Here is a 20565-nt window from a genome sequence, read left to right as displayed (position 1 = left end):
CAACCCGTAGACACAATTTTGTGATCGTTACAGTGATATAATGCAGGCTAACGAGTTGCAGCGCGAATATTAGGTGTTAGACACTCCGGTTAATTTGACAAATTGCGATTTTTTAAAACTGTTTTGTTAAAATTTTAAGCTAGTGGGAGCTTTGAGGGCGCTCCGTGTTTTCAAAGCCCGAAATAATCGCTGTCAGGAGGACTACTGTTTTGTTGATGTCATCCGCGGCAGAGCTGTAGCGACCTTCAATTTCTGGGCAAGACCGGGATAAACAAAGACTGTTTTTTTTTACGTGGTTTTTCTGTCTTTGTTTGTTTTTTATTGTCGCCAGTGACACCAGCAACGAGGATGGGACTTTGGCTGCGCTGTATCCTGCTGTTATCTGTCTCCACTTTTACAGCCGGTGTAGATTTCCAGCTGGGATCCAAACCCTTCGGACAGTCGCTTTTCTCGAAGCGTTCAAACATTGAAGCAAAAGCTGCGAGCATCGTAAAGAGGTCCCTGCCTGCATGGCTGGCTCCATCACCAAACCACAAGATAAAACGGAGAAGCACCGAGCAGGCGGACTCCTGCAAAGCTCTACAAGGATCTGACACCAAGTTAGCCGGCAACACCCACCGTGTAAGTTACCAACTGAGATCGTGTTTCCCTTCACACGTCTGACAATTAAATGAGCCTAGAGGAGATGATGCGCAGGTGCTAACCAGGTGCACAAATAGGCCTAATCAGCTATTCAGTGACCTTAGAAACCTGATGGGCTGTTTTCCACTCAACTGTAAGCCCTGAAGCCCAGGATAACAAATACAAGGAATTGCATTGCGGATATATTTTTCCTGTAAGGGACTGTTCTTTATTTACCAGAGGAGGCGGGTGGCTCCTTTCTTCTTAAATTCTGACCCTCCTCGAAGCTACATTTTTTTTCCTTGAGCCTCCCTTTGTGGACTGGCTGAAAATGCACGACCCTCCTTCCACCATAAATTAATTATTACATTTTTAAAACTTATCCTCAGATGTAGGAAAGTTAAAAGCTGATGATGAAATCCTGGAGTTAAAAAAAGTCACTTTTTCACCCTAAATGGTTTATTTTTGGCTAAATTTTAAACCAAGTGTAATTTTGTTGTGTAGTTTTGTTGGAATATTACTATTTTAGGCTCAGATTGTGTGTTTGTCACTAGGCACTAATTCTTCGATTAGTCGACTAATCATTTTATTGAAAAATGTGTGAAAATGTTGGTCTGTCTCTCCCAAACCCCAAAACTGCCAATATTTGAGCGTAAGAAGCTGCAATAAGAGTATTTTGGGGTACTTTTATAGTATTTTTCTATGAAAAATGACTCAAACTGATTAGTCAACTACTAAAATAGTCACAGATTATTTTAATAGTCGATTAGCCTTTGATGAGTCGACTAATTGTTGCAGCCCTATTTGTCACACACGATGTGTCTGAGGACTATCAGAAATTTGAAAATCCAATATTGATTTATGTTTTTACCATTTCTGGCTATGATAAATGGTGTAAGTTTGGTGATTTAGAAAGAAAACATGCCTTCCAAACTCGCCAGATTTGAAAGGCATGTTTTCTCTAAAATTGCTGGTAAAATAAATACAAAATATAGCCATTTAAATTTGTCTGCCCCTCTCCTAAACCAAAATATGTCCCTCCTCAGTCTTAAAAAAATAATTTGACATGTCTTCCCCTTTTTTGCACCACTCCCTGCTCCCACCATAAGTAAGAACAGTCCCTAAAACAAAATACTTAATTAAAGATCCAAAATGACATTCAACATCCAAATCTCTCTTTCTATACCTCTCTCAATGTTCAGCCAACCATTAAAGGTACCATCTCGCCTTTCTGTTGCCTACCAATTCTGGACTGCTATGATTTTTTTGTCTTTAATATTTGGTGCAGTGAAACACAGTGTAGGGAAACAGTAACAGCGCCTATTTTCCTCATGCCATAAGACCTACGTAGGCTCCACTGAAGCACTGCCAGACTGGTTTACCTCTCAAATGCTCCATTATTGGCCATGACCTATATCTTATTCTTCTCCAGAATGGAGCTGTATTCTGTATTTAAGGATCCACCGAGACTGAATCTGCCCCAGTGCTGACAGGGAAATGTGCCCAGTGGGATCCATGTGACTGGCTGTGTGGTAGTTATTTTGTAATTAAAAGCTGTGTTTGTTTGAGAGTGAGAGCAGTTAGCGAGCAGGAAGTCTGTTAGGATACAGACAGACTACAGTGTTTTGTTTTTACTAGCAGTGAAATCCTGGGTAGGAGAGGAGGCTAAGTGGTCTCACCAGATATGTAATGGATTTCACTGTTTTTAGCACTTTACCCTGGAAGTGAAAACCCCCAAATTAATGTGGCTTATAAAAATAGCTATGCAGCTATGCAGTGCTCTCCTCAAAACAATCAGGAGGCTAAGACCTCAGTAGAGTCCTGTGTTGCTTATTTTCCTAGCTCCTCACTGCCATGTGATCAATTTTGCATTGCAGGCTTTGTATACTTGGCCTCGGTAATCTAAAGTTGACAGAATTCCTGTCACGTCATTCCCCTCGAGGTTACTGTTACAGGTCCCACTGGTGCTGGAGCTGCTTACAGCATGAGTTGCTGATACGGACCTGCCTAAACTGTTTGTGAACGTTCACATGGTTGAAGAATAGGATTGCAACTGTATGAAATTTTTATAATATGATAATCATCTCAGAAAAAATTGCAGTTTTACAGTATCACAGTATGAAGGTGTTACACCATTATTATGATTTATAGTGGCCTATGAAGGAATGAGAAAGGTTTTTGTTTGGGTAAACAAAAAGTTATGTGTAAAAAGTCTGACAGGTGGTTGAGAAGGAAAGGAGATACACATGCCTGGCTGAATTTTTCCCACTACTGTAGATAAGCAAATGTACATTTATCAGCGGTTATCAAATAACAACAGAAGTTGCAGCAAACTGCACAATACATGCCTAATAAATGCCTGTAGCTCATGTGTCTAGGTTTACTGAAATGCTCGCCTGCCCTTAAGGTCATAAACTTTGACTTTACTTGTCACCATTTTCTTGCGAGTGCCCAATTGGTAATGAGAGTATACAACTTTCATTGACATGAGAAGGAAGTGAGGTGACTCACTCCTTAGCTAATTCCATCATCAGCGCCAAAAAAAAGGACATGTTTCAGGGAATACTTCACCCACAAAATGGCAATGGCAACCCTGTGAGGAATAATGGGCCACTGATTTGGGTTTCAGTAATCAAGACTCTTACATCACGCAGCTGGACTCTCTCTGAAAATAAAAGCAAAAGTATTTTCGTTAGAGCCACACTGCTGAATGGACTTGATATGCACAAGACTGTCGTCAAAGTGAAAGTCTGATTCTTGACCTCAGTTTTTAATGTGGTGCGCAGTCGTCGTATTCACAAGTCTGCGCTGAGAGCAACTGGCTCGAAGCCTTGTGTTTGCTGAAATGCTTGTGTGTTTGATAAGTGGTGCTTCACTTTTTACACTTTGTCATCTCTTCTTAACCACATGGTGAGGGGAAACATGGTGCCAGTCAAAGCAAAAATACAGTCTGGAAGCAAAATTCACAATTAGGTTTTGACTGCAGTTTATAACTGTGTGGTCAGATCATCCTTCCTGCCAGCTGGACGCCAACTCCTCTCACAATTTAGTGTCATTCACACAGCTGTGTAGAAATACTGCTTAACTGGTGCTGTGATTTTTATGCACAATGTTCATTTCTAATGTATTTTTTATCTTTTTTAGTATACCTTCAATGACCTGAGTGGGTCAGTGTCGCTGGCCTGGGTTGGAGATGGCACAGGGGTGAGTGTTCCTCTGTTTGCACCTAACATGCTTCTCATGTAGTGTTGCTCCTCTGTGATGTTAATAGGATAAACTTGGCTGGATTATTCAGTGAACTGTGTGAAAGTGACAGGGTAGTTTGCCTGTAAAGAACCTTGCAGATTACATAATGAGTTCGCTCACATCAGGGTCTAGTGCACATTAATAAATGATCCATGCTCCACTTTCCTCAAGCTGAACCTTCTTCTCCTGGCAGGTCATCCTGGCTTTGACGACTTTCCAGGTGCCCTTCTTCATGCTAAGGCTCGGGCAGTCCAAGCTCTATCGCAGGTAAGTCTCACGATCACACTTGTTGGAAAAACCACACGGTTTGCATTTGATTTGCATTTAATTTGGCTGCATCCACTCGTCTGCCAGTGAGAACTACGGGAAGTCGTTTGAGGATGTGACCAGCCTCATCAACAACACCTTCATCAGATCAGAGTTTGGCATTGCTATTGGGAACTCTGGGAAAGTAAGTCACGTCCACATGAAAAAACATATAGCACTTCTGTAACATCTTAACCTTTAACGTCCTGAATTTGGGGCTCTGGCTTTTAGGTGATCCTGACAGGAGAAGTGTCCGGAGATCAAGCCTCACGGATCTTTGTCTCCAGTGACTTTGGAAAGAGTTTCACACCCAGAGACCTGCCTTTCATCCCCCTCATGCAGATCACATACAACCCTGAGAACGCCAATGTGTTGTTGGTCCTCAGCAACAATGTAAGTAGTGAATGTTAAAGAGCTGAAGATTTATTTGGAAGGAAAAGTTAGCTAGTCTATATAAACTTAAAACCTCCAGCTCTGTGTGCAGGTAACTCAGATAAGTAACAACAGATTCCTGCAGATACTTAAAATTAAAATTATTCATCTAAAATAAGGCTTTAATTGGTATTAAAATGTCTTAAATCTATCTTTCAAAAGCCTTAAAAGTGTCAGACATGGAAAGAAGATTTTTATGAATCCTTTTTTCTGATATTGCATAGTTAAGTCTCAAAACAATGGGTGACATCTATTTTTTTTGTAAATAATTTACTAATCCTTCTCACATTAACACATTAAAGTCACCCAGCTCAGGATAGCCAAACAAACAACATTCCGTTAGCTATCTGTCACTGTTCCCTGGACGACGTGGGGAAGTGCAAAGTCGACAAAAATTGGCCATTTGACCAAGACTTTGTGGTATGGCTGAAAACAATATAAGGCGAGAGATTTTCCAAACTGGGCATGATGGGTATCAAGGCAGTGGAATACCACAAGCAGAGTGAGAAACACAAACTTGCACAGCAAACCCATCAACAAACATGTGGGCAAAATTGTCCCTAACCCTAATTAACTGATGTTGGCTCATGTTTTTTTGTTTTGGTTATTGTAAAATTGGTCTTAAATATTATTCCCAGTGGAATTAAAAAGTCTTAACTTGCCTTAAGATGTGTGAATCCTGAATTAGCAATCGTAAATCTGTCATTAATTTAAGAGGGTGAGCAAACTGAAGCAAAGGTCAACATCTCACTTCCTCATAGCAAGAAAACTCCTGCTGGTCAACCATTTGTTTGCACAGAGTACATTTATTAACATATTTATGGCATTTATGGGCCCCTCTAGTATTCCAGATTATGTGTGTCCCGTGTAAACAGTGGTATCTTTGCAGTTGAACCATGAGTTCATCATTTGATAAGTCTTTTTTCCTGTCGTCAGAATGAACTGTGGCTGTCTGAAGATTTGGGCAGCAACTGGAAAAAGATCCACGACATGGTGTGTCTGGTGAAATGGTAAGAGACTAGACAAGCTAATATTAGCATTAGCACCTTTGCCAGGTGCTCTGTAAACAAACAGCAGTGTCATTTAATATCCCCGAGTGTCTGTGACTCAGGGAAATATTTCTATTCAGTGAGAATAAAGAGGAGTGAAGGAACAATGTTCTTATTGGTCTGGCATGTTGCAGAAGTGATATCTGGTATCTGTTAGTCAGTTCTCCTTGGCTATAGTTTTAGTTCTTCCAAGAGGGTTATTATTACAGGTAGTTGAAGCCAGTAAAGCTCCACCCCTGTTTGCTGTGGATCTTTATCACTGATCAAAGCAAAGCCTGTTTAACCGTGTTTGGTTTTGACTTCTTCATAGATATGCTAACTGCTAATGCTAATTGATAAATGTAAGATTTGTATAACATTAAATAACATGAGGCAAACATGTTCATAATTTTCCTCCCAAGACTTTTATTGTTGCTCCACCTTTGCAAAGTAGGCAGTAAAACTGCATTGCAGTGACTGTTTGACTAGCTCTGTTGTTGCCAAGCCCTCGCAGCACTCCTGTTGTTTTAGAGGCACTTCCTGGTATGTATCACTTAGTAACCTTGGCTGCTCTGAATATCTTTCTAGTCACCTTTAAGGTTTTGTTTTCAGGGTCTCTGTGCTTGACAGAACTGCATGTACAAAAATTTCTTCCTGAAACCTTTCATGACTATCCCAAAGACGCTTGTCTGATCAAGCTCCAGGAAAATGGGTCATTCTCAACTGGGGCAGGAGCTTTCTGTAGTCAAAGCATAATACTCAGAAGACAGTAAATATTTAGGTAGGGCATGGCTGGTTGCATTTGATAAGCTTGTCACATGATACGTACTTTCACAGTGAAGCAAAACTTTTATGGAAACAGATGTAGAATGCATAAAGACTCCTGATTTCTTCAATCCTTATTTTGCTGTTTATTAAGATTTAAGCTCAACGAGAGCTGTCACATCCTTATCAACAGAGCAGCCTACATCTATTTTGCATTTCATATCCTTGACTCTGTGGATTCAAAATGTGTATGTCTGCTTATCTGAAAATTCTTGGTACTTTGCATTCTGATTCTAGGGGACGGCAAAATACCATCTTCTTTACAGCCAGCCATAACGGATCCTGTGGTAAGTGAAAATTAGCATGTGCAACCTCTGTGTGTGTACATGTAGATTACTGAGGTGCAGTACATGTAATATAATGTCTTTTAAACTCAAGACATTTTAAAGGTATACCATGCCGGATTTGTTGGCTACAGGTTGTGATAAGTATCAAAATGAAAGTGAAAGCCAACCCCAGCTTTGTCTGTTTGGCGATTGCCTCGCTATATTTGTGTTTTTTGAGCGCTATGTCTGCAGTTCCTTTGTAGCTTCCTCTTTTTTTTTCTTTTCTTTTTTTTTTTTTTTTAGATTTTTCAGCATTTTGCCTTACTAGATAGCACAGTCTAAGCATGAAAGGGGGAGAAAGGGGATGACGTGCAGCAAAGGGCCACAAGTGGCAATTGAACCGGTAGCTGCTGTGGCAAGGATATTTCCTTTGTATATGGGATGACTGCTCTACCCACTAAGCCAGTGGGCGCCTGCGTGCTGGCTACCTTTTTATTAAGTCCTGACCACTCCTGCGCACTGTGCCCAGGAAGATCCGAAACACAGTATAATAAGAAGAAAGTAGGCAAAGTCTCTGCAAATAAATACACCACCATGCACTTCTATAAAGAGAAATTACTTTTGTATGACTCTATACATTGTTGTTAGGAAAATCCTGCATAGTGTACCTTTTAAAGATAATTGTCTGCATGTTTTTATTGAAACCTCTTTTTACATGGATAAACTGGATTTGGGTTGGACAATGAATACAAATCGTAATGACAAATGGTATCAAGACTGCCATGATTTCGTCTCATATTTCTCTTAAATGCTATACGTAACTAGTTACACTTTCCATGTTGTCTTTTTTTTGTAGTTGATCGGGGAATGCTGGAACTGAGGAGGACGACAGACTACGGTAAAACCATCAAGACTGTTGCCACAAAGATCTACTCCTTCGGCCTGGGTGGACGCTTCCTCTTCGCCTCTGTAATGACGGGCAAGGTTAGTATACAGAATTTTGATGGAGGGGTCTCCGACTGATTTGAATCTTAGGCTTTTGGGGAGGTAGCCCTAATATTATCAGCATCAACTGTATCCAGTTAGTTTTTACAGTGTAATGTTTGGCCACCTAAAAAATCATTTAGAATGATTGAATGGGAATAGGCTATGCAGAACTAATCTACAGAGACAAAGACAGAGAATGACAGCCCTGCCCACAGTCCTCCTCAGATTACGGAGGGTTGGAGAAACACCAGTCTTATTTGTCTTGCATGTAGCAATGATTTCCAGAAGTAATATCTGGTATCTGTCAGTCAGTCACCCTTTTGTTTAGTTTTAGTTCCTTCGATGGATATTGGATAGATATCCTAGCTCATACAGTTCTTACGGTTAAGAAACTGTGACGTTATCTAACGGCAGTTTTGGCAAACCAGTTAATCTGGGTATCTCAAGTCATCATATTTGAATGTTTGCTAAATGTGCACTGCATGGTGAGCTCATGTGGATATTGTTACACTCAAAATACATGGCTCTCATGACGTGTTGTGTGTGCTTACATGTGTGCACTGTGCATGGCCCTGTTTCTTTTCCTTTACCTTATGAATGTAAGTCAATTTGCCTGAGGTAAATACTCTCCAAACTGCTCTTTTTCCACATCATTTCCTCTTTCTTTCGTCCTGTCCTTCTCATTGTTTTTCTTTCTTTCCCCATCTCTTCCTCTGCAGGGCACTCTGAGGATGATCTACGTGTCAGTGGATCAGGGTGAGACATGGAACATGGCCCAGCTGCCCCCAGTCGGTCACGAGCAGTTCTACTCCATCCTTGCAGCGAACGATGAAATGGTCTTCATGCACGTCGATGAGCCAGGAGGTCAGTTCACACAGAAACCTCTCCTGTTCACTCTTGGTCCTGTAGTGACCTTATTCCTGGTCCACGTGATACCTTGCATAAATTATTGGAACCAGCAATTTCCAATGGTAACGGTACGCTAATCCTTTTTCCTAAAGCGAATGGGACATAAAACACTCAGAACACACCACCTTTTAAACCTCAAATGGGATAATGTGATCATACCTGTGCTATCTCTGACAGCCATCTCAAGCACGGGTTGTTTAATTTTGTAACCATTCTGTCCATGTTGAGAACATGAGAGTTTTCTCTCCAGTATTTGTTAACCAATTAGTGTGTTTTTTTCATATACCCACAGATACAGGATTTGGTACCATTTATGTGTCAGATGACCGGGGCACTGTGTACTCCAAGTCACTGGAGCGCCACCTTTACACCACCACGGGCGGCGACACAGACTTCACTAATGTCACCTCTCTGAGAGGAGTTTTCATCACCAGCGTCCTGGCAGAAGGTAACTCTATTCATGTGCCTGTGCTTAGATAAAAGAATCACAACACACGCCTGCACTCAGACTCCCTTCAGAAGAACATACACGTATGAGTTCTCAATTGCATAGCGATGTGACGGTGTTATGTAAATATTTAATTAGCTGTTCAGTGTCAGACTTGATGTCTTTCTGATGCCGCTGGCTGACGCCTCAACAGAAATACCACATCACCAGCTCAGTCTTAACTTCATTATGTCTGCTGCACACTTTATTTTCTGTTCAGTCTCCTCTGTCTTTCTTCTTTTATTTTTACCTCTTTTTCTTACCTCTACTTTAAAGCTTTATTTGCAAGCATTGTTTTTGGATAGGCACATCAGCTTAATTTTTTAAAAGGACCGATTATGTCTTTTATCATTTTCTGTCATGTATGTATATATATAATGATTTTATACAATGAAGGATGTTCATATTAAATGTGGTCAAAGTTTCAAATCTCTGTGAGCAAAAACTTCAGGCTTCAGACAGTTATGAAGACTTGATGTTTTCTACTTTGAGACAAGCTGACATCACCCTGGAGGGTTTCTTTACATGGGCATCTGCTCCAAACACGCTACCGCAAGCATTTACATGACTTGGCTCAAGGTCAAGGTTATTTCATTTGTCTCACATGGGAGAAAACTGTCTTGGGTAATAGGAAATTGCTGCATCAAACCAAACATTGCAGTACAAAACATGAAATAGAAACAACACAGTAAAGAATTTTAAATAGGACACATGCGTATTATGTGAATTAGACGCTGCAAATTAGAATAACGGGGCATACTTCTGCCACCCTGGGGATTCAGACATATATCCACTGCATACTAACAAACTCACACACTCTCATCCACGCTTAAATAGTGTACATGCTACAGAACAGTACGCACTACTTCAAACATGCTAATGTTGGGGAAACAGGTAATCTTGCTCGCTGATTTCTCCCCGAATCGGCCCATATTCCTGCTGGAACATGTGAAGACTTTGGCTTAGAAGCTTTTTTTGGGTGATTTTTCACTGTAGAAAGTGCCGCTCTACTCAGTTACAGTCATTTCAAGCTGCAATAAAAGTGCATAAGACCTAGAAACGCTGACCAATCAGAGCAAACTGGGCTTTTTTTTGGGCATAAGAGATAGGTGCTAGGGTGAATACAGGTGTTCTAGCACAGACAGCAGGAGGAAAATAAAGTGTTTTTTTGACCATTAAAGCATGTAAACACGTTCTAGTAGAATCCTGAAATATGCATCTGAAAATGAGGATAATAGTTCCCCTGTAAGGATCCCTGTAAATGCGCTGTCTTTGTCATGTTGTTCCAGATACCTCTGTGCAGTCTGTGGTGTCCTTTGATCAGGGAGGAGAATGGGTTCCCTTGCGAAAACCTGCCAACAGCAAGTGTGACGCGACAGCCAAAGACCCAGACAAGGTAAAGAGAAGAAGCTGGTGTGTCTGGAGAAAAAACAGATAGAAAGTTGATGGAAACTGTGCACTTTGATGAATTAGGGTTTGAAACTTAATTTGGACTGCAGTGCCAAAACACAGTCCATTTATTGTGTCAGTATTTGTTATTTTTCAAGTTGTTTTTTCGACTGTCACAGTGTTGGTGATATAACCAGTCTGATACCAAATGCTGCTTGTGTTTGTGTCTGTAGTGCACTCTTCACATCCACGCAGCCTACAGTATTGCTATGAGGCTGAATGTCCCCATGCTGCCTCTGTCTGAACCAAACGCTGTCGGTCTCATCTTAGCTCATGGTAATTCTCAGTTCAGAATTTTCAGACAAGTGTTTTTGACAATGTCCAAGTTTTTTTTAAAGATATCTACTATAGTAGATAGTTATTAAAGAGATTTTTTGCCATCTCACCATTTATGTTTTTCATCAGGGAGTGTTGGTGATGCCATCTCAGTGATGAAGCCTGATGTGTATGTGTCCGATGACGGGGGGTATACCTGGATAAAGGCCCTCAATGGGCCCCATCACTACGCTATTCTGGACTCTGGAGGGCTGCTGGTCGCTGTGGAGCACAGCCCCACTCAACCTATCAACAAGATAAAGTGAGTTACACGCTGCCTTCAAGTGGAACTCCTGAGCTCGTGGTTACAACATGGGAAGTCATGTGCAGGATATGCTTGCCATTTCAAGTGGTTAAGCAGCTATGCAACGGCAACTGTTGGCATCCAGAAGCCATTAAGAAGAGTTTAGCTTTTTGGCTAGCGGCTAATGTAATGCAGGGAATGCAAAGGCATAATGACAGAGGAAAAAGATGAGGCTTTCAGGAAGATCAACTATTTCCCCACAGATATTATAAGATTATGTCTACATGACTAAAATTACAATGTATTAACATACCATCCACCAAAAAATGGACTTCCATGGTCCCTACAGTTTCTAAAAATGCCAGCAAACACATCACAACTCGTGAACTCAGAGCATCAGAAAATTTCTGCTTAAAAGTTTAATACCACAAAAGAGAGGCGTTCATATGGACTCATCTCATGAACACAGTGAACATGACCCCATTTGAAGGTAGCAACAATCAGAGGGAACAGATGAGTTTGTATTTGCTGATGCTTGAATTCTGTTTTCATTTTTCTTAATGTGATTTATATGAGTTCTGATTTTAATTTACATTGCATGCTTTACAGCTTAGTGCTTTACTTTTAAGTTTCTTTGGGTTATGCTAATATTTGCACATGCTTTTGTGTCCTGGCAGATTCTCTACTGATGAAGGACAGTGCTGGGGTGTTTACACCTTCACCCAAGAGCCCATCTACTTTACTGGGCTGGCATCAGAGCCTGGAGCTCGCTCCATGAATGTCAGTATCTGGGGCTACAGAGACTCCCTCCTCAGCCAGTACTGGATCTCCACCACCATCGACTTCAGGGATCTTCTCACCAGAGACTGTGAGTCACATGAGAATCATGTTGATACAACAAACTGACTGTAATGCAGTATTTAGTGAGCTGTTGTGATCTGAGATTACGTGTAACAGATTCCAAAATATTTATGTTTGTAGGTGATGACAAGGACTACGTGCAGTGGTTGGCCCACTCGGATGACATCAGTGACCCCAACGATGGCTGCATGCTGGGCTACAAAGAGAAGTTCCTCCGTCTCAGGAAGGACTCTGTTTGTTGGAACGGACGAGATTACAATGTCAACACCCAGCCAACTCCGTGTCCGTGCACCCTGGATGACTTCCTGTGGTAAGACGCTCACTGTGTCCCAAATCTATGTTACCTACTAATTATACACAGTGTATGCTGCATTGTAATCGTCATAGTATACTGTTTTTGCGGTTAGTGTACAAAAGAAAATCCACATACTTGAAGGTATACTATGCAGGAATTGTTGGTTACTGTAAGTAAACACAACATTTAAACTTAGCCCCTCCTCTCTACAATATCTGTACATACACTGCAAGCTACTGTGCTAACGTAGGAACGTTACATTACTTGTAATGGAAAAGCCGATACTTAAGCTAGCTAACTAAGCTAACCACTGGCACCTACCTTTCCATCAGAAAACATGCCAACTCTGTGTTGCTCTTCATCCAGGCCAACCCTGGATTCACTCTTGTTTTGGGACGAGCTTTATCGACTTTGCTTTTTTTTTTTTTTTTTTTTTGGGGCACTGTGTCCGTGATTTTAATAGGTTCCTCCTGGATGTGTGCTGCTGCTACCTGGTCACTCTCTTTTTTATTAAATCCTGACCTCACCTGCTTGTTGTTGTTGGCTGGGGACTACACCCCACTGCCCACGTCCTAAACACAGCAAAATAAAATGAAAATTGGAAAATAGAGGCAGAGGGCAGAGTCTCTGCAGATAAACCCACCACCACTAACTTCTAGTGGGTTAGAAGTGATGGTTGAGAGGGATTACTTCTGTATGACTTTATACATACATTGTGTTTTTTGTTGGAAGTGATGCAGTCAGTCAATTGCACAATATAAACCGTCCATCAAACTGCAATTTTGTAATGTCACGGCAAGTTAAGCTTCAAGAAATGGAAGAAAAATGTCTTAAGATTTAATATGCTTTTTGAGATTTTTGACCACCATCCACAATTTAATTCTTTTATTTAGCTGTAAGCAGGTCCCTTTGTGCATTGCATTGTGGGAGAATATTATCAATCAACAGCACACTCAAAAAAGTGTGTTTATTTAGTATGCATTCTGACTATACTTTACTTTTGCCAAAGTGCTACTAACTAGCTGTGATTGCTTTTGTTAAAAGTAAACTTACTGGTGTAAGAATCTTTTAAGTAAAGGTAAAAGGTTGCTCATTTAAATGTTTACTCTGTAATGGATGCTTTGAAACATAAAATACAGTAACTGGAGAGTTCACATTTAACGTGTCAAAGTGGTTTTAAATAAGAGTGTAAAAGTATTCTGGAGTGGATTTTTCCACAAGTAAAAATGAATTGTAACTGAAAAGTACAAGTGCTGAGCCACACAAGCTGTCCGTTACAAGAGTAACAAGAGCAAATGCAGGTTATTTCTTCCACCCTTGCTCACCATCCTGGCATCTTCTGACTCTTTGCAGTGACTTTGGATACTACCGTAAAGAGAACAGCTCTGAGTGTGTGGAGCAGCCGGACCTGAAAGGCAAAGTGCTGGAGTTCTGTCTGCACGGCAAAGAGGAACAACTGCAGACCAGTGGGTGAGTGAAATGTGTTGACGCTCTGCTGTGATCATTGATGACACATGATTTCTTTCAACTTGTCTGTAACTGTCTAGTCTGCTTGATAATTATATTTATTTTCTGTGTTATGTTTTAATATTAAATACATATTAATTTTGCAACGGATACAGTGTAAAATACATTCTGTACAAGGCCATCACCATTGCGACATTTTATGGTAGAAGGAGAGAGGATTGCTCTCAGTGTTTCTCAGAGGAGACAAGTGATGAAAATGAAGAAGTAATTGTCACGCAGAGGAAGTAGATCAGGGTGAGAGTGACTCTTCAGTGAGGAGGAGTGAATGCTGACTGTAAAAGCAAATGAAATTTTCAGTAAACTGTGCTTGCTTGTCTGCATGCAGACTGACTTCACAGAAATGACAGTACATCTTGACACTAAATGAACAGAACACAGAAGGTTATATAAAACAGTTAAACCGTTATGTGCAGTAGGTAGGGTCACTGTCGTATCCATACAGCTAAATTTATATGTATAGAATTGTGATAATAAATTAACACTAAGTATAACTGTCATTCACTGTTGATGTGTCTTTGTTCCACAGCTATAGGAAAATCCCTGGTGATAAATGTGAGGGAGGAAACATGCCGGAGCGTAAAGAGATCGACCTCAGTAAGAGATGTGTGAGCGACCTGGTGGCTCCTGAACTTCTGGTCAGTACCTTTGCCTACTAATATATGTACACACACACACACACACACACACACACATATATATATATATATATATATATCCCACACTTCCACTTAAACCTACTTCTGCTGTCTGCTGTTATATTTACAGGTGGACAGTCACTCCTCCAAGTCTATACCCATTGTGATAACAGTCATCATCGTCATGCTGCTGAGCGTCGCAGCTGGAGTCGTCTTTGTCAAGAAATATGTCTGTGGTGGCAGGTTAGTGTGTCTATGTGTCGTCCAGTTCATAACCAGGCCCTGTCTGCAGAAGAAAGTGTCCAGGATGGTAAACTGTGTCTTTGTAATTGTGTTAGCACTTCTCTTTTACTGTCCTTAAGGATTCCCTAAACACTTCAGGGTCTGTGCAGATCCTTAAAAAGTCATAAAATATCTTAAACTTTAATTTGTGAGGTCTTAACTAATCTTATCTAATCTAAGTCCACATTTCTAATGTTTAGAATCTTTTTAAAACTGTAATACTGTCATTTTATTTCATACTTGCACTTACTTGTTGACAAAATGTAGATCAACTTAACTCACTCTAATAATCATAATCCTACATAATACTTAGCTCTGCACAAGACCACATATATACTACTTACCTGCAATGATTACCTGTGATGCTTAAATGAGTAATACTTGATTTGTCCAAATAGCTTTCCTAAATTTGGTTAAAGGTGTCTTGAAAGGGTCTTGAAAGCATTTAATTAAACTGTCTGATACCTGTAGACACCTTGAAGTTGGTATTTCACCCCAAGATGGGACCTTACATCCTGCGCCTAATGCTCGTTCTTGTCAGCTTGCATGGGGTTGTCTCACCACTTTTAAGATAAACCAGCTAAACTGGAGCCTAGAAAGTTTTTTATCTACCTAATCTTTGCCTTGGCCCCAAGACTAAACCTACAGGAGACCTCACACCTAACTGTAACTTCAAACAGAGATGATTTTTTATTTTTGTGATCATCAAGTTATGAAGATTAACTTTTCTCCTTGTACTGCTCGCATGGCTGCAACTGGGCCAAGATGTCCCTGCAGAATTTCCAATGACTTTTATCTGACTATTGACAAATTCTCAAATTGGCCTTCATAACATTATGTGGAAAAACATGTTAAACTAAATACTGCAAAAATATATAGACATTTGGATGGACCAACAACAAAGATCTGCTCAGATGAGGGTCTGTATTCTGATATCAGTGAAGAATCTGGCAGCCCAAATAGGCTTACAAGTCACACTGTCAGCTTCCATGTAGACAGGTGTGAGACCAAATATACAAGTTATAGGAAAACATGTTTCATATATTCTGTATGCCTTCAGCATTGTAGTGTGTATCATTCAGTTTTGTTGACCTAATTTTCCAAGCTTTAGAAAAAAAACTAGCCCGTACTTTTCCACTCAGTCCAACTTCTCGTTTTCATCAAACAGAAATAGTTCAGGTCATCATATTAAGTATGAACATGCACTCAGAGCATGGGCTGAGATGGACACAGAGCATGCACAGCTGCCTCATGCAAAACCAAGCCCGTCAGGTTGAACCATGGTGTTTTTAGGGTGTCACACTTCATTGCATTTTGTTGCTTTGCATCTTTCAGATGATTTCAAGTGACCTGACAGTATCGTGAATGTGTCCGACAGGTTCCTGGTTCACAGATACTCTGTGCTGCAGCAGCACGTCGAGGACAATGCTGTTGAGGAGATGGATGACCCGCTGGAGACCAACCACACCACACAGAATGGCAAGATAGAGTTTCACGACGACTCAGATGAGGTACAGTAGAAACTTTTTCCTCCTTTAAACTTGGACTAAGATACAAACATGGGTGCCAGGTTTTTCTTCAAAGACTGGGCCACGGTTTTACTGTGAAACCAACAGCATATGTGTTTATCTTAAAGCTTGCTTGATGCCATGTAGAAATTCAGAGAAATAGAATAGTTAGACAGAAAACAACCGAACCAGACCAAAAATTCTGCAACAAATCTTGATGCTGGAGACAAATAAGAATAATTACTGCTGTTAAATAAACCCTAGACACTTTCAGCTGTATTGTTGTACAGTACAGATACAGAGTTAGGAGTTAGGGCCTTTGCATGTCAGGAGCCTCATTCATCAGCCTATTAAACATTAAGGACCCTACAGTGACGAAGCCACGCTATCCCACTGTGCACTCCTACTGTACAGGCCAACCACCTGCTGTGAAGTGTAGAAAGGAAGAGACCCTTATAATATATCACACAATGATGATGATGATATATTAGCTGATACTTATTCTCTTGACAAACAAACTTGTCAGTGCTCTCTGGTGGACAAACTCTGTAATGACACTGTCAGCTGACACCAATATACCTGTGATAAACTTTTTTCCAGTTATTCCGACACCACATAAATGATGCATGAGCTGATACATTGCCTGGAATTTTTTCCTAAGATGGCGAAGGCATGCCCTGCCCTACTCTGCCTTCCTCTGCCTCTCATGGACTTTCCCTGACATTCTTACTCTAACCCTAACCATTCTCACTGCTGTTGCCTAAACCTAACCACCCTATCCAATGAAGGCAATGAGTACTCGCCAGTCAGAGGTAGGGTAGGGCGGGTCATGCCCTCGCCATCCTTGGGAAAACAACAGTTTCACCTCCCAGACAATCACTAAGAGCCAAGACTGCTGGAAGGGGACAGCTGTCTTTGCAGCTTTGCTCTCCAAATGTTCGTTTGCCTGTTTGTCAAATATAGTTTTGTTAAAAATGAAACTGTGTTTAAATACAACATTAATTAGTCCAGTAGGTCAGAGGGTGATGTTTCATTGTTGCTACAAAGTTATGACCTGAATTCACCTCCAACAGGCCACTTGAGTAACTGAGTTAAGCGCGTGTGTGTACACAAACCCATAATGACTTCTTGTTTGCTCACCTGCATTGGCGCTGGCTTCACTGGTATGTTATGTTCTTGTCTTTACACAGGACCTGTTGGAATAGCAGGCACAACCTGCTCTGCAACTGAGCAACAGGTTTCCAGCTCCCCCCGTGGCCGGCTGCTGCTCCTGTCACTCTTTTGTCTCCAGCTACTTCTTCCTTTCACCTTCTAGTATGAACTTTGGCCTCAGCTACCAGACTAAGAGTCTGCTGTCATCTGTGAAGTATAATGAATGTACGGAGGCTTCCTGGGACGAATGCCACAGCTGAGGAGGACGGACGTCTTGTAGTGTCGTGCTTCAGTTATTGATTCTGTTGATTGAGTTCGAGTCTCCAAGCTATTTATTTTAGGGAACGAAGAACTGGTGCAGTCATTTGAACTGCTGACAGAGCCAGAGTCCTGGGTGTCTAAGCAAAGCTAGTTGTATAAATCCACCACCATTGCATTACGGGTCCTGCCTCTCCCATCTCATGGGAGTGCTCCTGGAAATACTCTCACTTCTGTTGAACATCTGTGTCCTTTTTCTCATGCACTTGTACATAAACCTGATTTTCTTTTGCCATTTCTGATGTGGTATCAATTTGGTAGTTTGCCCTCAGTAGCTGGTTAATAACTTTCCCGAACCATCTGAATCTTAATCCCTGCTGTTAAGAAAGTATTTGTTGGTCAGAAAGTGTGCCCCGGATGGCCAAGAGTATGTAAATGTGAGGTTCTCAGGCCTCTTCTTCCATGAGTACTGACTTGTGAAATCTCCTGTCTGTATTTGGGATGCAAGCCTGCATACTTTTACAATGGTTGAAGTAATAATAAGCAAGTGGACATGTCCATTTGCATTAGGTTTGATAGCAATAACATGTTTCGATTGAGCATATTGTCCATGCATGTTAAATAATCCTATTGGCACAATAATGTTTCCAGTCGCTCTGTTTGATGAATGGAGATGTCGTTGCGTGAAACACATCACGCGTCAGTGTGTAAAGGGTGGTGAAGTGTGTCTGTTTCAAGACAGGGTTCGTTCAATAACATGTCTGCAGTTCTAACTGTCCAAAGCACAAGGTCCTTTGTATGCTTAGAGTTTGTAGTTTTTCTTAAACGTGACCTACTGATTAACATGACAAGACTGTAATAATCACTGTAGTCATATTCAAGTAGTGTTTATAATCACTGGAGCAGTTTTTGTACTAACGAATCTTTGAACTCGTGTAACAAATTGCGGTTTGAAGAAGTTCTGAAATGACAAATAATTATAGTTTGATAGTAAATATCTACAGATATTTTTTACATCAGATTCAGAGTACATCGATACGATTTGGCGACAGAAGCATAGGAGCAAATTATTAAAACATTGTGTAAATGTTGTATAGCATAACTAACACTTTAGCCTGTTGGAATTAACAGACATGGTTGTTGGACTTTTTTTTTATTGGTATTTGCTTCTGGGCTGGAGCAAATTCTCTAAAATAACAGGGTCAATGAAAGTTTCTCATTTCACAGTGATCTGCTGTTTTTTTTTTCTTTTTAATCATGCTGCTGTCATTTTGAAACTGGATTGGCTGATGCCTCTAAACCAATCTGTCATGTCTGTCACGTTAAGTCTTACAGGGCTTTTTTTCTTCTTCTTGTATTCATCTATTGCACATTTTATTTTGTCTGTCTTGTGTTAAATATGTTGCTTTAATACAGGTTTATTTATTTGTGACTTGCAGGTTCAGAGTGCAGTGAATTGGATGTGGTTATACAAGTGCCTGGGGTGAGGATATGATGATTGATTATTATTTATATCAACTAGTGTGTAACCAGTTCCATCTAGTTTGTCAGTGACACCTCGAAGTTGCACTTGTTGCCTAAGATGAGTTTGAGCAGTGACGGATGTGTGCGTTTCATACGAGCTCTCATTGAATGGCATGTTATCTCTCAATATTTAAATCCACAGAGCTTTGTAAAGAAAACAGCCTACAGTAACCTGGTTATTCTCTCTGTCATATCTCGGCATGATGTATAATTCTGAGTGATACAGAGTGGATACAGGGTTATTACGTAGCTGCTATACAATGGCGAGTTATTTTATGATGGTTTGTTGCGTTAAGTGAAGGTAACATTTTTCTTACAGTTTAAAACTGCTGTATAAATTAATGATTCATCGTGACGGTTCTGTAAATATACAAGGTTACATCTTTGTATCTGCTATGTTTCTCTCTTCTGTATATTTGAGGCAATTTTCTTTGGGTTTGCCAATAAATTCATATGTTCCTCTATTTTTATTGCCTGGTTTTTATTTTACAGCAGTGTAAAAATATAAGGGTGAAAAATGGATTAAAAATAAAGCCAGCATTGGATCAGTCTCAAGACCACTTTTTAAAGATCTCATCTAAGACTGCATTTTTATTTAGTCTTGTCTTGGTCTCAGACAAAGAGGACTCTAGATTTTATTTCAAGACCAGTCATGACTGCAGGGATATCCCTAGATTATTTGTGCAAAAGAGGAGTGTGACAGTGCCTACTAATTATTTTATAGACATTTACACATACATATACACACATACATGGATGGATTACTGAACAGGCCTACTGGGAAGTGAAAACAAGCCTGGGGGTCCAAAGGTTCAGGGGCCCTCATGGCCTTCATCTGCAAAATGCCATTTGTACAGACACATACCAACCATAAAGAGACTTAAGCGAGATTTATAATTGTGTTGCAGACCCTACGCCGTAGCCTACACCCCATAAATACAACATGCTAATGTTATTAGCACAAGCCTATGGCATTTTACATTGTATAAATTAGCCTAGCAGCTAGCAATCTTTTCCTCTTCTCAGAAAAAAAAACAGGGACAACAGCAACATTTAACAAAGGTAACGGGTACATAATTTTGCTCCATTACAACTCACAAGTATGGAAGCAAATCGTGACTAACATTTAAATTAAAATGTATTTGCAGAAATGCTTTTTCATTTTAAGATTGTGGCTGCATTATTTGACTCATAAATAAAATTAATCATCAATCATCCTATTTGCATTTTAATGTTCTTCTTCAAGACTGCTCATTCTTTTACTTAATTAAAATGAAAAAGAAAAAGTCATTTGAGATTTAATTTTCAAAATATGCCCCAGCAAATAGATACCAAAATTCAATTTGAAATGTAAAATTTGAATTTTTTTCAATTTTTCCAGCAGATATCTTAGTTACAACATGATTGA

The 20565-nt window shown here is 40.2% G+C and overlaps 1 protein-coding gene across 1 annotated transcript; it reads left to right on the top strand.

Annotated features, from left to right (window-relative positions):
- Positions 1-19621, top strand: sort1b (sortilin 1b). Its single transcript, XM_033628904.2, has 20 exons — positions 1-621; positions 3766-3825; positions 4061-4134; positions 4222-4318; positions 4405-4566; positions 5542-5615; positions 6696-6745; positions 7581-7708; positions 8431-8575; positions 8913-9068; positions 10397-10503; positions 10730-10832; positions 10962-11133; positions 11793-11983; positions 12097-12286; positions 13625-13741; positions 14325-14433; positions 14564-14676; positions 16094-16226; positions 17414-19621. The coding sequence occupies exons 1-20, from the start codon at positions 349-351 to the stop codon at positions 17426-17428; spliced, it is 2469 nt and encodes an 822-aa protein (XP_033484795.1). The 5' UTR covers positions 1-348; the 3' UTR covers positions 17429-19621.
- Positions 19622-20565: the final 944 nt, after the last annotated feature.

This window comes from Epinephelus lanceolatus, chromosome 8, assembly GCF_041903045.1.
Source record: "Epinephelus lanceolatus isolate andai-2023 chromosome 8, ASM4190304v1, whole genome shotgun sequence".
Taxonomy (NCBI): Eukaryota; Metazoa; Chordata; class Actinopteri; order Perciformes; family Serranidae; genus Epinephelus; species Epinephelus lanceolatus.
This window is presented reverse-complemented; position numbering and strand designations above follow the sequence as displayed.